Source organism: Struthio camelus, chromosome W, assembly GCF_040807025.1.
Source record: "Struthio camelus isolate bStrCam1 chromosome W, bStrCam1.hap1, whole genome shotgun sequence".
NCBI classification, from domain to species: Eukaryota; Metazoa; Chordata; class Aves; order Struthioniformes; family Struthionidae; genus Struthio; species Struthio camelus.
The window spans coordinates 39,220,752-39,246,104 of record NC_090981.1 but is presented as its reverse complement, the minus strand read 5'-3'; the positions used below and the strand labels follow the sequence as shown (position 1 = coordinate 39,246,104).

At 36.8% G+C, this 25,353-nt stretch overlaps 1 protein-coding gene across 9 annotated transcripts in view; it reads left to right on the top strand.

The window, feature by feature from the left end:
* Window positions 1-25,353, top strand: part of LOC138064030 (DNA repair protein XRCC4-like) — a 198,755-nt gene that overhangs the window by 94,747 nt on the left and 78,655 nt on the right. For 8 of the 9 annotated variants that reach the window (XR_011137241.1, XM_068924649.1, XM_068924650.1 and 5 more), the window contains 2 exons: window positions 1,223-1,375; window positions 2,074-2,177. Coding sequence is in view for 8 of the 9 variants with exons in the window: in XM_068924649.1 (XP_068780750.1) it covers window positions 1,223-1,375; window positions 2,074-2,177 (257 nt within the window). In the remaining variant the exon portion in view is untranslated. Of the gene's footprint in view, window positions 1-1,222; window positions 1,376-2,073; window positions 2,178-7,008; window positions 7,065-25,353 lie in introns of those variants that run through there. The other variant, XM_068924657.1, reaches the window with a different exon arrangement.

The following is a 25,353-nucleotide window of genomic DNA, read 5'->3' as shown; positions in this document are numbered from 1 at the left end:
AATAAGATTACCAAGATGTATGCTTGATTCCTTGTTTATTTCCTGGTTGTGAACACAGCTATTAAAATGTTTAGATTGCAAGCCAAGCACTAAAAACTTGTGAAATACAAGAAGTAACTCTGTGATCCCATTTGTTAGTCACTTGTTTCATTTAGTGTTTTGGTTTTTAGTGTCAGCATGTTTGATTATAGTTCATGCTTGCTTTGTTTATGACACAGTGCATAGCCGTATTCTTATTTTTGTATTTTCATTGTGTTTAATTTTCTTGAAATTGACCTACCTACAGATACACATTAAGACTTCAAAAACTTGAAGAAGTTTTTATTCTGAAGACATTAATCAACAGCCGTAACAATTTTTTCTTTCTTTTTTTGGTATTGTAAAAAATTTAGTCCTCTACCAAGTAATTTCTGACTGGTTCAAGCTAAAAAACTAAATGTTTCTATTTAGTGGTGGGCTTCAAGGGTCCTAGGATCTCAGCTGTTTATCTATGTAAATCAAAATGAAACCCACAGCATTGGATTTGTTAATATTACGTCTGTTTGAGTACCAGTAAAGGATTACAGCTGCCTTTGAGTTCTGCTTCAGTGGTCTGTTGAGCTTTGCCAAGAACTGGTTTCTGTATCTTGGTTGCTCACCAGAACAGGGCATGCAAGGTTGTTGATGGAAAATGATGGGGCAAAAGTCCATATACCACTTGGGGCTGCCTCTGGAGTCCTGACACAAGAAAGAGTTCTGGAACTGTCAGAGCTGCCCAAAGTATTTACTGGACATGTCGGCCTCTGTCGTGCTTTTGTCTCTCTCTCTCTCTTTTCTTTTTTTTCCTTTTCTCCTCTTTTCCCTCCCGTTGTAATCTCATTATGTGTATCCTGCTAACCTATACGCAGTACGATGAATTCAGCATTGAAACTGAAGAACACTTGCTATTTCACTTCTAGTTGCCCGAAAAGCATGTGTGTAAGAACTCTTAATAAAAAGCATGAAGAACGCATTTTCCTCTTGAATATATTTTTTCATAGCTAAGTTCATTGCATATTTCTCTGAAAAAAGCTTTTCTGGGTCTATTTCAAATACAAGATTCTAGACTAGTTGTGCATGATGTGGTACCGGAATTCCCTTAATAGGAAGACTGACCTCACTACAGAACTTTCTTCCAGAAAGCAAATAGAGCTTACAAAAGATGCGACATGTGAAGTAAGTGACAGATAATTTTGCATTGTAGGCTGGAAAAATGTGTGAAAGCTAAAGAAGAACTAGAAGCAGATCTCTATAACCGGTTTGTTCTAGTGCTGAATGAGAAGAAGGCGAAGATAAGGAACTTACAGAAGTTGTTGAAGGAAGCTAAAGAATCTGCAGCAGATGCGCCATATACAAGGTATTTGTGAAATTCACAGTTACTTGGTATCATATCTGATTCACATGCTGGGTTAGTTTCCATTTCCTAAGCTGTAAGGGAAGCAGTTCTTTCATGGGTAAGTGCTCAGTTATCCAAACCAATAAATTTAGTTTTCAAAGCAAAGGATTCTTTGCAATGTCACTGCAAACAGCAGAATGTTGTTTTGGGTGCTGTAGCCAGGAACTAAATATTCACTGAATCTCTCCTTTCCTATTATTTTCTCTTAGGATGCAGTTGATTTTCCCAACACAGTTGACCTCTGCCATTTCCATAGGTGGCACTTAAATACTCTCTCCCCAAATTCTTTGATTCCTTTTGTCCTTTAGGAAATATAAATATCTAAATCTAAATTTATGTACTCATAATTTAGATATCTGTATTTGGATATTTTTGAATGCAAAAATATCCAAAGATGTATCATTCTAAAGACAAAGAATGTATCATTCTAATGATATGATACACCTTAATTTGACTGCTATTTTTACCCTATTTTTTGTACCCTCAGCTTAATTTATCTATTACTGTCTGTCTTTGTATCCTTCAGCATAGGGACACTTTATTCACTTGTGCTCGTTGTCTCTAAGACAGTGCAGAAATAATCATAAATTTGTTGCAGGAATAGTAGATGGAAAAGTTTTGTTTTGTTTTGTTTTTTTCCTCCTCCTTTTCCTCTCTAGAGATAGCATTGCTACAGTTCAGGCAGCAACAGAGAGAGAGGAGGAGTATGATGGCAGCACTGATGAGGAAAGTGAAAATCTAACACAGTCCTCATTACCATCAGGTAAGAGAATGTATTGTCTTCGGGGAATAACACGGACAGGCCAATTACTTTACATGAATAAACCTTAATGAAGACAAAATACTACCTGACAAATTGCTCTGTGACAAGCCAGCCTGCAAGCCTTAAAAATATCTTTCTGAAGCAGAGTATAATACTGACATTTTCAAATTAAAGAAAGGAAGTTTTAAAAGCATGTTGCACAAGTGAAGATACTGTAATTTCTTTCAAAATGACAAATTACGTACTTTGCAGAACTAATGATGGTCTAACAGTATCTGAACTATCAACAATTCCATTTTAAATTCTAGGAGTCATGTGTACACAGTGAACTGCTAAAATGTAAAATATAGTTCCTGACAGTTTAGGTAGTCTTTAAAAAAAGAGGAAAGAGGAGAGGTTTAACTGCAATAACAAGAGCTGTGCACTCATTCTGCATTGCATAAATGGAACAAATATATTTATAGCAGAATTAATTTTAATTTGCCAGTGAATTTTTGGCTTTATGAAGGTGCTCATAAAACTTGATTTGACTTAATTTTTCCACTGGGGAAAAATGAAGTCTATGGGGTACAGCAACTGGCCATTCTACAGTATGATCTATATATTTAAAAAAAAACAAAAAACTATGCATGACAAAGTTTTGGCATATTGTGCCAAGTACTTGGAATATGCAGGATGAATGTCACCAAAGTTTTAAATGCAATAACGGTTGCAGTGTAATTATTATGAACTTCCTTTCAAGTTTGCTAATTTTGCTGTGGGTTCTCTCACTGGAGCCTTCCATTTCTACTGTAGGTAAAGACAGCAACTTAATACAACTATTTAACTGTGCATATCTGGAACCAGAGATCTTCAAACCTTGATATAAGTGGTATTCAACTTTGTAGTTCCTAGGAACAGATTTCTTGAAAGCTTTCTAATATAATATGCAGCAGACAGCTTCAGAAAGATTTAGAAAGATGCTTGCACAAAAAAATCTGCAAATATCTGCAGAAATTTTCTGTTCTACTGTGCTCTTCAGTTCTGAAATCTTTACTTTAAAGCAACATTTGGTCAGTTCAGATAATGCAGTGAAAAATACATTTAGTGAAAAAGCCTAGAAAAATTGAAGGTGTTGATTCTTTTGCTGCATTCAGTAAGCCTTAATTAGCATGATAAGAGTTTTGAGACAGATGTATGACTTAAAAAAAAGAAAAACAACAGCAGAAAACACCTCAAGCTATCATGAGGGACTAGACTGAGTGATCAAGATCACAGGGAGAAATTGTAACTATTTTTGAGTTGAGAAATGTGCCCTCTGTTACCTTTGAGAGATAAAATGTTCGTCATTTTGATTGTGACTAAAGAGTTCTTTCAACTGCAAAAATTAAATATAATATTAAGGCTATAAACTTAATTATTTAGTGAACAGTCAAGTTTCTCCCAGAAACAATACTTTTGTAAACCTTTGTAGCGATGATCACTTATTCAGATGTTACTCCATGATATTACTGCTGTAAAGCTCTCTCTTTCCATGTCAGTGAGAATAAGATGATGTTAAAGAACACTTTAATAGGTGTTGGTGAAAGCCATGATCAAGAAAAAAGTTCATACTTTCAAAACTGCTTAGGAGGAAAGTGAAAGCAGGTATCTGTGTGTGTATGCAGATAAATAGATATAAAACATTAGCATACCTTTGTGTGCGTGCATGTCCAAAAGAGAAAAAGGAGCAAGGTGATGTTAGCTAGCATAAAAGAAAAGTAGGAACTGCAGGAAATGGCTAAAGAAAGCCAAAGAATATAAAGACACAAAATCTCAGGCCAGGAGATGGGAGGCCAATGACTAATCTGCAGGTAAGTTGAGAATATACATGCAGCTGTTACTGACCTCTTAGTTCAATGATAAAAATTCACTAGCAATTCTGAAAAAGCAGGCATTTTGGGCAAACATTTTTGTTCTGTATTTGTACTAGATATAGTTTGTAATGACTTGCTCCCCTTCTTGTAGCAAATAAGGCAGATGTGAAACAGGAGCTGCTAAATCTAGACATTTTAAAATTAGCAAGTCGGGATGCTTTGAGCTGCAGAATTTAAAAAGTTGGCTAAGGACTTTATCTGGCTACCAGTGTTGCATCTTCTAGAATTCTCAGGGCACTGAGGGCGCTCCAGAGGATTTGGAGAAAACTACCAATATTAACAACCCAAAGAAGTGAATGGTTCATTCAAATATGGGTGTGTCAGCATGACGTTAATCTGAGTCAAATGATGGAGCAGGACTTCATAAAGAAAAATCTTAATGAAAAGAGTAAGAATGATTAATTGCAATTGTTGTAAAGATGTAGAAACTAGAGGTTGCAAAGTAGGTGCTCAACATGAGATTATCAGCTGTTTAATGAAAATACTACTAGTGGAGTAAAAGGTTTAGACTTCTGTAAGGCATTGAGCTGCAACACATTTTATTTAAGAAATTGGAACTGGGAAATTAAGATAGCACATGATAAATGGATTCTGAAATGAAGTAATTTATCTCAAAATATAGCCGTAAATGGAAAGTTAGCCATCATATCTGCAGAGTGTGAGATGGAAGGTAACTTATATAAACATATTTGGATTTCATGATATACTAGCTAGAAACAAATGCTATTGATTCTAACACTATATAATAGTGATCCCTGGTCCTTTAATAGCTAAGCTTCGCTTGGAAAAGTCGACAATGTCCCAAGCTTTGCTTGGTCTAGCCCTTCTCCCATGTAGAGATGAGTACCTCAGGGGATTGCCATCACCTTCCCTGTGCAGACTCATCCGGCCAAGCCAAGAGCCAGTTGGGTAACTTTTGCATTCTGCTCCATGTTGCACTCTGTTCTGGAGGTGCAGCACTGTCCTGTCTGGCCTTGTAGGGAGCCAATTTAGGCTTAGCCAAGTTAGTTCAGTTTGTCTCTCTGCCTGACCAATTATGAGTCTGTACCCTCCCAGCAATACCTGCCTCACCTGGCAGGGAACCAGTGGTCTAATGTGAGGCTACTTTGGGCAAAAAAGAATATAGACTCTACCCTAAAGAAGTAGCAGTTCCCTTTTTTTTTTTCTTTCTTTTTTTTCCTTTTTTTTTTTTTTTTAAGAAAAAAAAAAAAAAGCTGATTTGCAAAGTTATGGCAAAAGGGACCATGTGGCTTTGAGCAGAAGATAGGATCTGGCCTTCTGTTGCAGTGCTGCATCAAGTTTGGACATCCACATTTGAAGAAAGATGTTCAGTAGGAGATGATAATGCAATAGCAATGAAGGGATCGTTAAATATGATTTAAACAAAATACTGTGAAATACCGGAAGGAGCTTAGATAATGATATGCGTGATCTTAAGCTATATAGCAAGAAGACGCGATAGTAGAGAGTCTAGCAGATAAAGGTGTTTAGTGAGCTTGAATATCTGGAACTTGAATGTAGATGTAGACAAAAAATACACATTATTTCTGACACGATAATTAACTATTGAAACAATTTGGGCAAGTTACAGTAGGTAAGATCTTTTTGTAAAAAGACAAGATCCAGTAGGTGTGAGAATTAATTTAAAGAAATCCACAGCCTCTGTTATGTCGGGCATTGGAATTGATTATTACTGTGCCAGGCTTTTTTTATCCATAACAGCAGGTGAATTGCAAAATAGAACCATTTCATGTGTCCTCTACAAAAATTAAGTATTTTACTTCTGTTTAAGTTCTCAGCAAGCCTGTCAAATAGGTTTTCAACCTCTCTGTCGCAACAGGCTGCATTTATTTATTCAACTTCATTCAGATAAATTTTATGTCAGTATCTTTTCCTTACAGTAGTAGTTAACTTGTAACCTAAAACTTTACCTAAAAATTTTGTTCTTTTTGGTGCTTTCAGTACCATTAGTAGATATGATTTATGGTTTGCTGTTAGACTACAGTGTCTGCTTCATGGCTTAAAGCCAAAATCAACTGAAACATGGTAGTTTTTGTCTCAAACCTACACACTGATGTAGTTAATGCTTTTTTGTGCTATAAAAGAACCAATTAAAATTGAATTAGTACATATTTTAGTATAAAACAGACAAGAAAACAACTGATGCATATGAGAAGTACAACTATCATAAATAATGCTGTGCGGCTTTCGGTACAGCAACTTTGTGCATCGTGCCATGTGCATGGGGGAAATTTATTTGACATATGGGTTAGTACTGTCAGTGTGAGACTGAAAATGAGACAAAACTCTCGCTGCAGTTTAATAAATTCCTAAGCAGCACTATATGTTGTGTGCCAGGGTCTTGTAAATGTATGCACTGAGGGAGAGAGTTTCTGCTATGGAGGAGAGGACAAGAGGGAAGTCATCCTGTTAAGGAGTACTTCAGAAGTGGAGAGGTATGAACGTTTCTGGGGGGGGGTGGGGGTGGGGAGAGAGAGGTGAGATTTTTGTTTTGTTTCCCTCGAGGGTTTATAAAATTCTAGCTATGCGACAAAACGACAGATGTAGTTGTTGCTTTTGCTACTGCTATTGTGACTAAGTTCTGGTAGCTTTGTAGATGCCTGACGTTTGAGGCTGATCCTACGCTGTTTAGTACTGTCATACTTGTTTTCCTCCTCCACTACATGCTGTACAACATCTAATCTTGTACTTCAACTACTTAATCAAAGATCTGGTATTTTATTGTGCTTGTCTGGTGCCCAGCATTTTAGGGTCATCACTCTTGATTAGGCTAGGTTCTGTGATAGTATAAATAATTATATGCACACAGATGAGAAGCAGCTGGAGTAGGCTTGGAGAAAATTACGTAGAGATGTTGACTGGAATAAGGGAAGATGTTGGAAGGCCTAGTTCTTTTCCTATTCTGTTTTTAATAGGAATGATACTAAGAAAAGCAAACAAACTTCAGAGTGTTTGAAAGAAGACCAGTGAAAGGTAAGTTAGTCCTCCTCCCAGGAACATGAAGAAACTATGGGGATAGGTGTTATATACTGTACTCATTATAGTTGTGAAGAATAATCTAGCAGGCAGAAGGCCTGCTAGAAATGGAAGAAATCGGGGTAGAATAAGTTTCTGATTTATTATTATTGTTATCAGGACCAACATGAGAGTTGAAAACTGGGTGTCAAAGATGAGAGAGCATGTTCTGATCATCACCAACATTGGAGTAAAGCACTGCCCTAGATTTGAGAAAAACATTTACACTTTGCTTTTGTATTGCTTTCTAGGTAGTTACCTTTATAGTCGAAGACAGAGCATTTGAATGGTCTCTGCTATGCTCTGTATTCTCTAGCTTGCCATATCAGCATCAGAACATGTTTTGGACCACTAGGCCATTAAATGGAAAGGGAATGTTCACTGCTGTGTTCAGTGCTATTATATGTGGCTGACAAAATGAGGCTACTGGGCACCAATTTTCAGTCAGCTTTCTGTCTTATTTTCTCTTGCTCTTGAATTCATTAGTTATAGTTCACATTGAAATCAATGGAAGTTACTGCTCCTTGGATAAAGAAGGACCTCATGGTCTGGTCTATTGAGTTAAATGAAATTTTGGTTAAATGAAACTTCATGTTCTGTGTTAACTGCCAGGTATAAGGAAATATTGTATATTGAGTGAATCTTCAGACTTTCTACACTCCTACATTTTTACACATTTGTGTAGGAGCACAGATTCAGAACTGGTCTGATAAACTTGCTGTAATGTCCAAAATAAATAAGAGCAAGCACCTTGCCGTTTCCCACTGTTTTAATGGGCAAATGTTCTCATCCCCTTCATTCAAGTTCCTGCCTTAGGGATTACATGTTGTGCCTTTAGGATTCTACAGCCCTTTAAATTTAATTAATTCTCTTGTGTAGTCCAAACCACCAATGGCTCGGTGCTGCTAGTTAATAAGCTTTGATCAAAGTTATTTAAAAAAAAAAAAAAAAAAAAACCTATTATAACAGCACCCAGCTGCGCCATGGCAGCTAAAGTTCCATCTGTCAAGGCTTTTCTTTTAAAGCCTGTTTTAAGGAATTTTATAACTTGACTATTTTAATTGACTTCAGGCTTAATTTTTTTTTTTTTTTGGTCAAGATATAATTACAATTGGTTTATCCCAAGGAATAATCTCCCCCCTCCTTTTCCCTTAAAGTCATAAACATGTTTTTTTCTTAAGTTTTGATACAGATATGTTTTTCTGTAACCTGATCATTTAATGCCTGTAAAACACTCGAACTTGCAGAACTACTTCCCATCTCTGTTATACTGGATGTCATGGTCCACATACAGTCACAGCACAATTTCCATATATTAGTATTTTCTTTTAAAAATCCTATTGTTATGAGTATTGCACTAGGAGAAGGATTAGTAAGGTAGTGCTTTAAAATATTAATATAAAAATTATCAAAACTGCATATATCTGTGCTTCTTAGTGTACATGCTTCAGTATATGAAGTAATGTAGTTAAATGTGGTATCCTCTAAACAGGTCATTATTTATTCTATTGAATTCAGTGATATAATCTCAATGATATAATCTTAATAGATTTATGCTTTGAGAAGACTGTGGGGGATTACTGCATTTTGTGATTTATCAAAAAAGTAAAATACTTCATCACTATACTGCAGTTTAGGTGCAACTAAATCGATTAACATCATATCAGTAAATGTTGCTTGGTATATTATCCACGTTACCAAATGTTAGGTATGAAAGAACTTCATTTCAATAGCAAGCTGTAAAATTTTTAAAAGCATAGATAGTTGAAGCTTTGCTTAATAAATCATTTTCAAAGTAAGTGTCTTTACCAGATTTAAGTTAAATCATGACTGTGGTTTTTGGACTCGTTATCAGACTTAAATTCCAAGCTTAATGCACTTCCATGAATACTGTTTTATTTTCTCCACTTAAAAAGAAAACCAGCATACATAGTGCAGCATTATATATTTGAAACAGAGGTAGAATTATTTTGTATTTTTTTTTCTTTGGGTTTAATATATCCATGCATATAACAATGCCAGTACTTCTCATAGAGAAATTTTTTTTTTTTTAGGTTTGACCTAGAATAACATTATCAGAAAGATCTGTTTGCCAAATCCTTGTTTTGCAGAGAACACTTATTTTAACATATGCTTCCAGAGTTGCTTCAATGATAACACTAATCCTTAAGTGTGCTATTTTCAGTCCCAGTTTGGTACTACCAGACTTGGGAAGTGATTTTTAGGGTGACAGGCATGTGTTATTCCCTCTCTGCTTCTGTCAAAATCAGCAGAAATTTCCAAAACTTACAGAAGAATATAGGAGATTTCTCCCTCTTCTTGAATACGTGGTTTAATAAAGACAAGAAGATGGCATAAAGGAATTACATTCCTTTCCAAGAGACAGTGAGGAGACAGAGCTATTTGCAAGGTCTAGATTTCGGTGAAGAGAGTAGTTTGAGACTGACAAAAAAAGACAGTGTTGTGAGGATTTGGGCAATTTGAAAAATATCTAATTTTTAAAATGAACAGTTAGAATATCTAATGAGGTATTAATGAGAGAAAAAAGAGGATCAGATGACAAAGTTCCACTCATTCAAAAAAATCAGTCAAATCCATTAAAATTAACGAAGGTATTTCTTCATTATTTTATTCCATGGCAAATGAATTATATGCTTGTACCTGGCTTGTTGAATTCATGTTCCCTCTACTTCTCTTCAAAATTTATTGCATGTTTTTAGGCTCTCAAACCATAGCAGCATTAGAAAGAAAAAAAAAAAAAAAGGAAGAGATGACAAATCCTCTTTGTATCTATATATAGTACCAATATGTTCCTATAGGGCGTATAAAGGAAACACGGAGCCTCCTTTTCTTCTTGTTTGTATTTCATACTAGTTTAACCTGTCCCCAACAGACTGTAATTAGAGTAGAGCTGGATGTAAATTCTGTGAATGAAGGCACTTTTGCGCGAGGCACACAGCGTTCCAATACTGTATTTCCTTTTCCAAATCTTGTAATCTGACCATATACCAGGCAACACAAATTGAGTGGGATCCTTTCTTTGTTTTCTCTTCCTCATTAAATAGAGAAGACTTATTTCAACACCCATTGAAGTTATTGGCTGACATGGTAGTTCATCAGTTGTGAAACTGCAGCATTAATGGTGCTGGAGCAGTCCCACTAACCCTCCTGCTCTGTTTTATCCTCCTTCAAAAAATAAAGAGCAAGTGCTTTCCAGGTAAATAGGAAACTTTTGCCAGTCATCAGCAAGCTGCCTGAAGTAATATATATTCTCAAACTTTTGTTCTTGTGTTTTTAGGGCAAGGACTCTGTGTTTGTTTAGTCCCCGGCATGATGGTCCTTTATTACTGGTAGAGACCTTAGGGATTTGCTGTAATAAAAAGAATAAGTAATAGTTATTCTTATACCAAAATATGCTTCGATACATTTATTATGCAACATAGACATTGTGGAATGCAACCTCTAGTTTGAAACCACTGTTTTCACTTACTGATGAAACCATTCTACCACACGGTTTAATTATGCACTTTGTGCCACGTGCCTGCTCTAAATAATTCATTGAGTTGCAGGTCATAAATTGATTCACCAGAAGGTACAGTCAGAAGTTTACTTTCCTTAGGGGTTATTTTGGAAAGGTAAAACAGAGCCAGGGTTTTGGTGTTGGACGTTTTACTTTATTGTGAGTGTTATGTTTTAAAAGCCTTTTAGTGTAAGTACTTATCAGGTCTAATTTAATGGGCATTTTTTATTTTAGGTTCAGTCCACACCTTTCATTTATTCACGATAGTTTTCTTGGGCACATTTGCAAAGGTATTTGCTTTTGGTATCTGAATAGGTTTGCACAGACATGCAATTCAGAGAGGAAGGAAGACATCAGCATATTTAAGTATACTTCACGTCAAGCTGCAGTAAAGTAGAACAATTCAAATGAAAATAACAGTGCGTTTGTATTTCCTTCCCTCATGGAAATATGAACATATATGAAAAGAGTTGATCTTGGGTTTAACTGTATCAGCTCTTAGAGAAGTATCCTTTCATCAAAGGGATGTATTGGTCCTTGAGAAAAATAGCTCCTGCAGCAGTACTGATAGCAAGTTTCTATAATCCTGAACATTTGGATAAAAGGCCTTATCTTGAGCTATTGAATAGACTGCATGTCAGGGGCAGCCAACGAAGGCCGGATGCTGCTGATTCTTGCAGACTAGAGAATCTGGTGTTCAGTGAGCAGCACACTGAAGCCACATTTCCTGGAATGACTTGAAACCTGTGACTATGTGCACACTTTAGACAGCAGTTCTCAATTTAAGATAAATGTAATCTTCTGTATGTGTCTTGTCATGTAACAATGACTGTAATAATTCTCTGAATTACTTCCCATTGGTGTTACAGTGTCTCTTTGGAGCAAACAACCTATCTTCATTAAAAAGCTAGGCTGATGAAAATTGTACTACCAACTATGATTGTTTCCTTGATTTATTACTTTTCCAAGTTAAAATATGCATCTTTATTATTAACCTGAATTTTTCTTAAGTAAACTTCATTCTGTGGATCAGTTAGGTATTTGATAGACTGAAAAGTTGGTTTCCGTATTTGGGTTTGCTTCCTGTAGCCCTTTTACTGTCTTTTAAAGTTCAGTCAACACTTGATTTGGAAATATAGTTCAGATTTACAGAAACTAAAAAAATCTTCATTCTAGGTAAAATAAGAATAGAGAAGGATTTTAAAAGAACTTTTTAAAAGCCTTTGATTAAGGGGAAGGAAATTCCTTCGCTCTTTGGGCTAAAAGTCTCAAATGTAGTACTTTTCAAGTTTTTGTGGTTTGGGGTTTTTTCCTTCTTCCCTCCTTCTCTCCTCTGCCATCCTTCTTATTTTACTCAGTATATTTTTATTGTTTTTATTTACATCCGTCTTGAGTGATATATTCTCTCATAAAATCACTTCCCTATTTCTGCTTCAGCTTTTATTCTCAGTAAAGTAGCACATATATCAATCTAAAAGATATTGAGAGTGAGATGACATGAGGAGATAGAAATATATTTTAAAAGGTTATTTTAATGGAAATCCTAAAAGATGAACAATTTCACAGAAATAATTTGGCATGATGCCAAATTTATTGGAATGCTTTTTGAGCATAGCACTAGAAAGTTGGGAAACTCTTGTTCATCTTCATGATGAAAAGCTCTCCTCAGGACCCTTTTCCTCAGTCCGTATAACACTACATATGTTGTGTACACAAGTTTCATGCAGATTATCAGGCATCTGCAAAACTTAGTGAAAAGGGAAAAAAATCTTTAAAATAAATCAGTGGCAATAGGCAAAAAAAGCCTGTATAATCATTACTCTAGTGTTTATATTATAAGCGTTTAGCTATATTTGGCTTGTTTTTAAAGACTAACCTGAACCTGCTGACTTATGCTCACTTATTTATACAATAGGCAAAAGCATCTCATAAAGAAATTAGTTAAAAAGTCTGTGTTCAGGGTGATCAAACGTTATGTTACAGACCCTCTGAAAGACAGCTTACTCATGTGTGACCTGATAGGGGAGAGAGACATTTTCAAAATTGAAACTGTCAGCAGCATCTTATTAGTGCTTTGACTTGCTGTATAAATTAAAGGGAACAAAAGATATAAAGTCAAATCAAGAGAATCATAATCTCTGTATTCTGCTTTTTTTTTTAAGGGGGAGAGGGGAGGGAAACTAGAACCCAGTACATACGAAACAGAGCTAATGTATTTCCACATGCTTACAAGTGCAGGCATTTGTTTTATACAGTTGCTTATATGTCCTGGTTTTTTTAGTCTGGTATGACACGTGTATTGTGACAACTCCCGACCCTCTATAACTAGCTAAACATGAATTCATGAGATTCAGAGCTTTATGTATAGGAAGACAGGTGCAAAACACTCTAGTAAATATAAAACAGGGTAGTTTTTATTGTGGATAGATTAAATATCTGAAGATATAGCTGGCAGAGAAAAATGATAGTATAGGTCTGTGTATCCTGAGTATAACTCCTCTGTCTTAGAAACTAAAGACCTGACTTTACTTGGAAAATGATGACTCTAAAGAAAATTGTGATCGGAGGGAAGGATTAGTCTTTCTGCCCTTTTCATCCCCAATTCACAAGCCTTAACTAGTAGCATCTTTTCTGTTATTCTCCTGAGATAGCTGTTAGTAGGTATGATCTTGATCACCTGGGACTAATCATCATTCTGAAATCACTAGGCCTTATTTTGTATTCTTCACAAATTCAAATGCAGTAATTCACCTTTGACCAGACAGGTATCTCAGGTTAGCATCCGAGTCCATTTTCTTTACAGCTTATAAAAAGTATCATTAACTATTTATTTATAACTCATGATTATTCCAAATTCTGTTGGCATATAAAAAGCCACACTATCACTCTTTTCATACGAACAAAAGTTAGATGCCCAAATGAGCTGCTGGATACCCATTGCTTCTGGAAATTTGTGCATACATTTGAATATGTAAATAAAAAATTAAGTGCTCATTTTTAAATGTGCTTATGTCCTTTCCAAGGAATGTGGAATAAAATTTACGATTTACCTCTTTATAGTAGATATCAACTGCATTTAGAATTAGACAGCATAATTGAAATGAAAAAGGATATGTTAATGTATTTTTATATGAACCAATGTTTTGGAGTATATTGAGAATATATTATAAATTAAAAATTGGCACAGTTGTTCCATGACAGTGTTTCTCAGCCTCTTTTAACCAAATTACTGCTTCAATCTTTTGAAAAACAAAAGCAAATTAGTCCACAGCCGTGTTGTCCATGGCAGAAAATCAATTTACGATTTCAAGTGCCTCCCATTTTACTTCAAGAGGCACTCCTTTGTTTAGTTTGAGTAGGGTTTTTATTTTTTTATTTAATAAAAATATTAAACTTTCTTTAGTAAGTACGAAAGTGAAAATAGGAGAACTTGAACACTTTCCTCACTGGTGACTGTGCTGATAACTAACAATCTCTAGTCTCAAGAATGGCCAAAGCAACTTACACAGTTTCATAAATTCATCAGTCAGTAAGCTTGAAAAGTTCTTGCATGTAACCAAATGCAGTTGGACCAAAAATCTAAAATCTCTTATGCTCAGACTTCTACAGAGTAGGCTATTGTATACGGTTTTGTCTGTGTTCAGAAAGCTGTAGGGTCTGGACAGGGAAGTTGAGGAAGGAGGGACTGGATGGGAAAAATGTGAGAGGTAGGAGTATAAGGAGAGACTAGTGCTAAAGTGAGTTTTATGTTAGTTTAATCTTTTGCATTGAAGTAATTTTTCTTTCTCACATCTGAGCTCCGTAGTCTGCTAGTTAAAACTGCTGATACTGGACAAATCCCTTTTACCTACACCTCCATGATAAAAATATTGGTTCATATTCCCCGCAGCTCCCTTTTTGCAAATGAGAGAAAGATTGTGTAATTTTGACACCACCCCACCTCCTTCCTTCCTTTGCATTTTCTTCATCCCCCTCTCACCATGCACTTTCTGCTTACAGCCAAGGCATTTATTAACCCATTCACAGCTGTAAGTTAATTTTTGTCTCTGTAAGGAACCTGTTTGTTTGAAAAGGAGAAAACAGTCATGACTTATAGGAGAGTAGCTTGCAGTAGTGCTCTGGCTGCTGAGCCCAGCTCTGTTCCAGTAGCTGAGACTTTTGCTCTGCTTCATCTGTTTACAGGGTTAAAATATTGCTTCTGCTTTCACTGTGCAGTCCCTAGTTTTCCGTCTGCTGATTCTGCAGTCTGCAACCATCTCAACAGGGCAAGAGCAGTGGTTGTCTGGGATCTAGCCATACTGAGATCAGTTGTCTTAGAAAAAGACAGTTCTTTAATCTATAGGCATAGGTTGAGTTATCACAAGGATACTCATTACCAGGTTCCTGGGGGAGAAGGGTCAGGTCACGAGTATCTGATTGCTAGCTATTTCCTTAAGTCCTTCCTTGGGAAACATGCTATGCAAGTCATCAGAAATCTTTGGAGTATGAGTTGAGAAGTGCTAGGTGAAGCAAAGTAGTTAACCTATTTGTAACCTTCAGAGTAGTTCTTGCATAAGTGTAATGTAGCATTCTGTCTCAGGCAGTTTCCTAAAGTTATTTTAACTTAGTTCCAATGTTGACATGTTGTATAAATGCACCTTAATTATTGCAGATTTTAAAATAATTTAAAACAAAATGTGCTAAAGTTAAAATGTAAGTTAAAGCTGTTATCTTTTCTCTACTAGACTACTAGAGAGTAGTTTACTCTATTACACCTCAACACATTAACTTCTCTAGTTACATGTAAAACTTCCACTGCTTTAGAAATGGTATCATTAACTAAATGATTCACTAGTAGTTCATCACTTCTGATTAAAGCATCAAAACATTTTATATGCCATCTTTTAATTTAAATAAAATTTTCAGAATTTTGATGAAAGTGAAAACTTCATTCCTCTTTAAAAACTGAAGAGGGAAAACACGTGCTAAAAACACTTAGTCGTTTTCCCTGAAGGTGCCCGATGGCTCAAGAGACTTGGAGGAAATATGTCTCAGAACATATTGAGGAACCCCTCCCTGAGAACTAAGACACTGGCTTCTTGCATCACGGATCAGTGAGTGCTAAAGGAAATGTAAATGAAGCAGATAGCATCATGTATGCCTTCGTATTTGAAAGAGCACAGGTAGAATAAGTTATATGACAGGCTCTAATTGCAAGATTGTGTGCAGTAAGAAAGGGAATTCAAAGGAGAGGACCCCACAGGCAACCTTAGAAAATCTCACTGAAATACTGTTTTTCTGAGGCAGTTACTTTTGTGAACCATTGGATGTCCTTTGTTAATTAAGGTAATTGGTCCTCTGCTTCCAATGGCCTCTATTATTCTAAATATATAAGTTTTGCAGCATTTTGGCGGGGGATTTCTGGAAACACCGCATTGATACAGGAAAGAAAAAAGTGGATGTACAGTATGAACAGGATACTTTGTGTTAAATAATTTTGTTTGCTAGTTTGTTTAAAAAAAAAAAAATCTCCCCAAATCCCACAGAGCAGAACTGGGTATAGATCTCCATTGTTCATAGTTATTACCTGGCTGCTTTTCTTGGTGTATCATTACAACACAGCATAACAGTTCATTTTATGTTTAGTTGTGGTGCTGAACAAAGCTTAGCAACAAAGGGCTTTCATTTGACAAATCACCTGCCTATCTGTTTGCTATGAAGTGTCGTTTATATTGGCTGCTTGGCATCAGCTTTCATCTGTATTCAAAGATGAACCCTTATCTGCAGCTTATTCAAACATTGCTCCTTAGTTCAAATTAGCATTAGGGGCATTCTATTCATCACTTGTTCCTTGGCTAAAGTCTGTCACTTATTCACGGATTTCTTTAACTGAAACTGATTGTAGGCTGCCTGAAAACTTGGTTCCTTCACTTCCTCATTTGACAACAGCAAATCTGAGTCTCAGTTTGCAGCGTTCACTTGTTTTAAGCTGCGTAGCAAGGTGTGCTTAACAAGCCTCGTACAAAACGGTGCTCAGTGAGACGTGATCCTTTATGTACAAGATCAAAAATATGTCGATACTTGTCCTCCAATTGAAGCTGTTTATAACTTATTTCTTATTTGAATTTCATTCCGTTCAGCAAAACGGTCAGTCACCTACCTTGGTTTTGAGCAGAAAATTCTTGCTGACTTAACTTATCCCTATTCCTTAAAAGATATTTAGACTGTTAATAGGTGAGTTATCAAGGCGTTAGAGCACCCAACTTAACTGTCAACTTCAGGATTCTGGCTGAATTATTAGAGCCGGCTGCTCAGGTAATTGACTGGTGATTTATCACTGACTTACACCGATTGAGACTTGTGTTGTCTATCTTCTGAGTGTTATATAAGAAATGTGGTGGATTTTCTGGACTATTACTGAAATGGTAAGTTGGCTTACTGAAAAGCGATTGTAGTATGCAACTACTGGAGTCAAAACAGATATAATAAGATATACCTTACAAACAGAGGAGAAACACCACTGACGTGCATTCTCTGTGCAAGAAAGTTCAAAGATTTGAGGGGGAAAAGGTGGGGGAGGGGGGATGATGAAATGTCCTCATCAGAACCAGGGACATTCTTGAGAAAAAGGCACAGAAATAACTTCACTGCTGATCTGAGTGCCATTGGCTGTTGACTTAATGGCAGCTGGAGGATGATGGAAAGTTAGGCTTTTGTTTGCTTAGCTTTTTGGTAAGTGTAACTGTTGAAATACAGTCACTTTGGATGAATATAGCTATAATTGTTCTTACATCAGACTGTTTGATAGCCAAGACTTTGGGCCTGTTTAGAAAACTGGACCTGTGCTTAGTAACAGAATAGCTTGGCTTCTGGTGTTGAATTGTATAGTAGATGAGAAACTCGGGAATTTTTGGATAGATGTAAAATGTGGATGGACTTTTAGATTAACTTAATTTTTAATTACTATAGTGTTCTGTGTCATTCACTTCCATATGACGTGCTTTTTTTTTTTTTTTACTCATTTTTGTTATGCCTCTTGTATTTCAGAAATATATAATTAAACTGTGGAAATCATCAGGGAACTTATTCTGCTAAATGTTTGTCAGCAGTGAAAACATTAACAGATCACTAAATGAGCTCAAGTTGCCTCACAGATACTTAGGAAAATTAAATACAAATCCTCTCCAGGTGCCCTGGAGGCGTAAGCTCCTATTGTGCACTTAGCTTGTTCAGATGGCTCTTCGTAAGAGAATGTTTTATCTCTCCATCAAAGTAAGGAATAGAAAGTTGTTTCCATTCTGAAATTTTTAGTTTATATATGCGCGGCTGAAGCTTTTAGATTCTAGAGACATGCAAATAGTGCTTCTGGCCACCAAGAGCCAGATACAGCTTTGTGGCGATGGTGACATGAATACGTTTGCAAAATGTATTTTTGCATTACAAAAACAAGGGCAGTGCTGCACTGCTAACAGTTAAACTGACCAGCTGACCCCAGCTGTTGCAGCTCGATGACATAACTACATCAGACCAAAGGTGGAATCAGACCTCTGTTATGAGTCATATCGTGTCAGGTGTCTCTTGCCTGTGAAACATGGCAAGGCTTAGAAGATTCTGACTGGAGAATTTGCAAAGACTATCAGTGCTTACAAACCTTCCTTAAAATATTTGGACCATGAGATTGATGTCAGTAATCCTCAAAGCATCCGTAAGGTCCATAATCAGCCTTTTATGTGTGCTCTTATGTGGGTGAATTATATTACTTTCTAGGCTATTGAACTGTTTACTGATTTCTTCTTTACTTGGTTTAGGAACTGCGCAGTCAAAGAAAACCCTCATCCTAGTCATGTGAATATGAGAAAGCTGTTTCATGAACTGAATATAAGAAAGTCTAAGAACTTTCTGATCAGCTTTGTAGCGTTGCTAATTTTTGGTAATCTAGCAAAGCAATAGGTAGAAAATTATACATTACCTTAGAGACAAACATCATTTCCATCACATCTGGATCGGAGGAGGAGTTGTCTCTCTCATGCTGAATCTTTTGAGGAGTTGTAAAACCTTAGAGAAGAGGAGAAGAGCTGATTTGATAGCTTCCCCTGCTCATATCCCAAGACAGGATAGCTAATGCTGAAGCTAAATGGAAGCAAAACAGTAATCCCACTGTGGGTAGTATATCATCTCTCAGTGTATGCTTTGTTTGTGAGGTTGGGCTGATGTTTTGGGGATTAAAATGACTTATGTGCAAAGAGAGGCCAACTCTGTAAATATCATTATATTTGCTGAAGCTGCATAAAAATTAAGAAGAGTTATATTGAGCATCCAGATAAACAGGCACTTTTAGGAGTTATTGATATTTTGTTGTTTAAATCTATTTATTTCAAATAGTTTTGTAAGGCTGTGCTCTAGTAGGGCTATATGCTCCGGCATACTGAGGAGAACCTTCTCTGCATAAACAGTGCAAAGTTACCTTAAAAATAACTAGCTGGTAAATTCCCTCTGGGCAGGAAGCTATCTGTCAACAGGAATCTGCTCAGCCAGCATGAGAGGAGCGGGCACACGGGAGATCGCAGTATGCATCTGTGGAGGAGACAGGCCTTAGCAGAACTGAGGGAAAGCTTGCAATTCCCAGGCCGCTTCTGGTGCGAGGGGAGATGGTATGTTTGTGGTACAAATCAGAGTTATTCTTTTGTAGCTCCTTTATGAGCTTAGTGTAAAGGAACCATAGCTGTTTCCGTTTGTGCTGCTCCATCTTTTTGCAGCAAGGAGTTGTAGGAGCGAGAGACGGATCATGTTTCATTTTTTTGTTTCGTTTTGGGTTTTTTTGTTTTTTTTGTTTTTTTGTTTTTTTTACAAATGAAATTACAGGAAAAAGTGACACCACTTTTTGGTGAGTGTAAGCTATTTTGCAGTTCATACCCCTCTCTTTAATGGGACTTGCTAGAATTCTGTAGCATAGAAGAAAAGTGAAATTACATTTGTAACAGTAGTCAGTCTTGACCCTTATCTTTGTGCCAGTGTATTAACTTCTGTAACCCTGACCTATGTCATACATCTAAATCCTCTATCAGGGCAGGAAACTAGAAGGCAAAACAAAAAACAGACCCTTCCAGCCATCTAGCGTGTCACAGTTGAGGTGCCTGTGTATCCTGATTACTCAAGCTGAGTTTGTTCTGCTGTTGCTGCCCTGCAAAGGTGTGCTACTGCTTGAATTTGTGGCGGCATCTCAGAATAAATCATGGTCTCATTGCATATAAATCTGAGAAACTTTAAAATACCTTTCTGAGAGAAAGCAGCATTTTAACCTGCTGAGCTCACCTCATGATTTATGTTTTGGAAAGATACTGATCATGGTTTCTGGTAAAAAGGAGGTGGTTTTTCTTTAGATATCCTTGGGTAACAAGATCAACACAGTTAGTGTTATTAGTAAAAATAGTTTTAGAGAGAATGGCAGGTGTTTTAGTAGTAAAGGCTGCTGAGAGTAAATCATCAAGGTATATAGTATTTCTTCTTTTATACCACTGAAACTGCTCTGAAATGGCAGCCTTGATGTACGGCCACGCAGGCTGGGAGACTCTGGAGATCAGCTGCAGAAAGCGCTTCGCAGCAACGGGGAATGTCCGCCCCAAGCCGATCTGGCCATGCAACTGCGACCTTTTCAAGAATGGAAAAGATTCGTTGTATGAAATGGAGTATCTTTATTGGACTTTAACAAAATATTCAGGGATGGGTAGGGTGTGTTAACAAATTAAAGTTGAATATTTGATAGAACAGTCAAGACGATGCTTGTTTCCTTGCTAATTCAGACCTTGTGGAAAAAATGAGGCTATAAACCTTTTGGCATATGTTTTTGAAAATAATAGCTCTATATAGCTTTGAAGAGGAAAAAATGGTAAGAAAGATTCCAAATACTACCCAGGTAATCAGGTTATTCAGCTGCTTTTTCAGGAAATGCAATGTAAAATGACTGTGTTCATGGACAATGTGCAATTAGTCATTTGCTTTGTTTTGTGCACATTGCAAGCAGGCTGTCGTAGAGCAATACTCTGGGTTCTCAATTGGTTTAATTCATGATAACTCCATTAGCTTCCAGAGGGGCTCTTCTGGTTTATTCTGGCTCAGTTTTTGGCCAGAGTGGTTAATGCTGAACATGTAGTAAGCGTTAAGTCATCTTAACAGCTGTTATCCACGTTAATGTTTTATACTCAGTCCTGGATCTTTTAATACATTTTTGTTCATCAGCAAAGAGGGTCTTAAACACAAGAGATATATACTGGTGAAGATTAGGTCTATCGTTTCTGCTTTTGAACCTCATTCTGACATTCTTAATCTTATGCGTAGTATTCTACAACATGAGTAGTCCTGTCACAGCTGGTTTTCCTGGAAGGCATGCTGCCAAAATAATGCTACCAGTGACCATGGGACTGTGAGGATTATATTGGTTAAACCTGAGCAGACAAGGAAAGAAACTGGGAACTGGGTGTGATTTCCCCCCTCCTCCCTTAAGTCAACTATACTAATATAATAATGATTAATCCATTCCATATGAAGAAAGCTATAGGCTCTCAAACATCCTTTTAGGCAAGTACAATGGTTAGAAATAATATTTAAAGGCAAAAATTCTAACGCTAAAGGATATCAGCATTATTATCTGACATCTTAATCCTTAGAAATAAGAGTACAGTTTAGGATGGCTGGAATACTTGTAGGCTATAGTCTGTAATGTAAGATGATATGGTATCAGGTCAAATGATATGGTGTTCTCCTTATATAGAACCTTGTTATGGCTTTGTGTCAACCCACACTTCAGCTATTAAAGCTGGTGACTTTATTCTTTTCATTGTTACTGAACTTAATTTTGTACAGCTTTGTAGCCTGAAACACTTTTTTTTTCTTAGCTTTTCAGAACATGCCATTATAAAATATGTATGTTTTCTAAATATTCTTCTGCAAATTTTCCTGGAAAATAACCCACTAATTTTGTTACACTGAAAATATTAAATTTTATTCTATTCTTTCACTGGAGTTTAGTATCTGCTTTTACCTCAGTGATTCATCCCTTCGTTCTCCCTTCAGCAAGGTGCCAAAGGAAAAATCATCTCACTTTGAAGGAGTCTGTTAAACTAAACTATCTGCTGGTTCTAATGTTCTAGTTTTTTTCTTTATCTGAAGCAGTGTATACGTTATTTATTCCTGTTTTAAGCTAGAAGTAGTTCTTGGAGTCATTAGTTAAACAAGTGTTCCAATTTGTCATGGCTAATTGCTGAATTGATTTTTGGATGCCTTCACAGTTTTTTCCTAAAGTGGACACTGCCATGCTGCTTCTCCTCTACCTTTTTTCATTTCAGATGCTCAAAAACAACTCAAAGTTATTTTTTTTTCTTGTAAACAAAATAATCCATCTGAACACATTTCTTCTCACTTGCACTGAATGGTTTGCACACACATTTCTATCCTTTCCCATGGAAAGCAGGTTTATTTGGCCCCCGTCTTTTGGAGTACTATTTTAATAACCTTGATGTCTGGAATTTAGGCTTGAGCTGTGTGATGGTGGGGAAAGGAGTGTGTATTTACTTTGTTTTCTCCAGGCTCTCTTTACTTCGAGAGAGACTGTATTACCTTTTTAAATGATTCTGCCCCCCTCCCCCCCCCCAGCATTACATTGAATGTTGTTAGGGAGGAATGTCAGAAAATGTTTAAATCTCCACAGAGCCTTATTAATTTAAATGAATTTTTTGGTGGTAAAGATGCATAAAAATTTCCCAGTGTAATGAATTTATGAAATATATTAAATATATTAAAATATTCTCCCGTTCCTTATAGATTTTTGGAGCTTGCATAAAATATTAAGTGCCAACATATTATCCCTGTACATGGATTTCCCCATTTATTAGAATCAATGCTTACTGAGGGAGGAGTAGAGAAATTGCATGAGGCTTTGCTGGTCCAAGCTATGTTCTACTGTAAATAATTTATCAGGTTGCTGCACTCTGCCAAAGACTGATCTGAACATCAGAAAGACTTGGTACTGAGATTGTTTATCGGAAGAAGATAGTGTATTTCCTAGGCTTGAATAGACATTGTTTTGCGTTTTTGGTAACCAGAACACTGTCTTTTCCATTTTAGTAAGGAATTTGCGTAGCACCTTTTGGCATTAGTGACTTGTAGGGACGTTGGCCGAGGAAGGATATATGGAACACTACTAGCACAGCTCAGGGCATGATCCTTTTTTTTTTTTTTTGTTCTCGAATAGTGAGTTTTTTGCCATACGGAAAGACTATCCTGGAGTTAGTAGATCCCAGGGGAACAAAGCCCGTTCTCTATAATGAGTCCGACTATGGACTTCTACAGCTACACTACGCAATAACTTCATCTTCCACCCTGGCTCTATATCTCTGTGGTCGGATTAACTTGGGGTCAGGCCAGGAATATTTGCCATAGTCTTTTGCCATTCATTTTTACCACTGTGAAATAAAACAATATCAATAACAATGTGTTTCATAGATGATTTCATGATGTAGGGGTAAAGCTTCTGAAGCTGAGCTCCTTTCCAACTGTATCTTCAGCTGTGGTCCAGTAGCTGCGACCTTTGCATGCATGTGAAGTCCAACAGATTGGTAGAACTCTGCAGGTGGCCAGGGATCTGATGAAGAATCACAGCACAGATCAGAATGTAAACTCAGGTCTCTGCTCCAGTAAGAAGTTTTATAATCCATTTATAATGGATTAATAAATACTGAATAAATGTTAAAACTGTGCAATGTGTGTATCATATGGTCTATATTGTCAGAGCTTTCTCAGTAGAAGTTATAGATTAAGCCAACCTTTTCATTACAGTTGAGACATGCTAATTGATGATTTTTTGTTAGCTGTACATTGATGTCTTAGAAATTAGCTTTATCAATTTCCATGTGCATTGCTCAGTAAGTGTTATAATAAATATTAATGCATCACTGTTCTTGAATTACTCTGAGATCTTTAAATTTCTTTAAATGTCTGTAGTCTCAGAACAAAACCTCTTAGAATAACCAAAATTACCTGTAGTATTTTCCACAGCAAAATTATCCTGTGATGTTGATTGAAATTGTGCCAGTGCATCTGCCATAAAAACGTTAGTGTTAAAGTCATGTCTGACTGAGACACATGCACCTTCTATGTTCATCATTTCTGAATCCATTATAAAGACCCTAATGGCAGCAGCATATAAAGACATGCCATAATGACATCTTAAATGCTGTGTTTAAATTCATGATATGAAAAGCCTTTTAGAAGTCACTGCACATGAAAAAAAGTAGATAGCTAATAGTTATTTCTGGATAGTACTCATGGTATATCTTTGACTTAGTAGAGGTTTTCTATTAATTTCAATAAAAATAGGTAGATCCTGTTGTAAATGGAACTTTTTTCCTGGCAAATGACCTTTGAGATCTCAGGTAGGCTTACCTGGTTGGTATACAGCAAACATTAGAAAATGAGTGCCAGAGTTTGGAAATGTTTCAGCTGGTTGTACAAGGTGAAAAGAATATACAAAAAATACAGAATTTATAGCATATTACATTTGGAAAGAAAGGTATATGTCTATGGAAAGCACAAGAGAGATATTTTAGAAATGCCTTCTGTAGGAAGGCTGTCAGGTAGGGCACCGGGTTTTCTGAGCCAATCTTTCAGAAGGAATGGGTTAGATCTCATTTTAAAATTTTGTCAAGGACTGTCTGGGCAGTGACCTCCTTTTATCAGTCAGTCACTGAGTCTCAGTGAGATAAACTTAAGTTTATCTCAAGGCTAGTTAAAGGCAGAAAGAAAGAGGAGTGGTGAGAAGATGAAAAAGGTCACAATGAGAAAAGAAGGCAGTACCAAATTTTGTGCTTCACCCGGAATTGTTGGTAGTCATCACTGAAGCTTGGAGGACTGTGATGCAAAGCACAGAGGATGTCTCTTGGAGTCAAGCCTCACTACCTGTGTTTTACTTTAGTATTCAAGAAAAACACTTGGGACTTGGATTTACTTTTCAAAAAAACAGTGCAGAGTTTTGATCCATTAGTATCTAAATTTTTTTTTCCTTGATTTTACTGCTTATAACACTGACATGTTTGGTTTGTATTGGACTTTACCTTTTCAGCCCCTTTCTGTCACATGGAGTAGTAAATTATTATAACATTTTATGATCTTTCAGCTGCTTAAGATCATGCTGGCTGTTGGAATGGCTCACTACGCCATTAGATCCCAACCTGATTTGTGACTGAGCCTCGTTTGACAAAACTGGCTATTTCCTCATGCCTACCTCCCCCAAGACTTGCTGTTTCCTACGTGCAGGATTAGCCTACTGGCCTCCTTGCCGTCTTGGTCCTCCAGAGGCCCTGCATGTATGCAGGTGTTGGGCTGCCATCATTGCCACCTTCTGCTTGTCACCCTGCTGCTGCCTGTGAGGTCAGTGCTGGTGTGCAGTGCCAGCTGATGCCTCTGAACCACAAGTCCCAGCAGTCCCAGATGCAGGAGTGCTGGACAGAGATGAACCGAACCAGTCCTGCACAGCATGCCTGCCTGGCCTGCCTACCTGCCTCACCTGCCATATGTGTATGCCTTACCACGATTATCAGAAAGTGTCTACGGCAATCATACTTAGCTCTTCTAGGGTTAACAGAGGTGCCTGTGTCCTTTGGACCAGGCTTGCATGATCCTTGGCATCAAGATATTTAAAAAAAATAAACCTTGCTTGCACCTTACACATAAGGAACTGAAGCATGGATTTTTC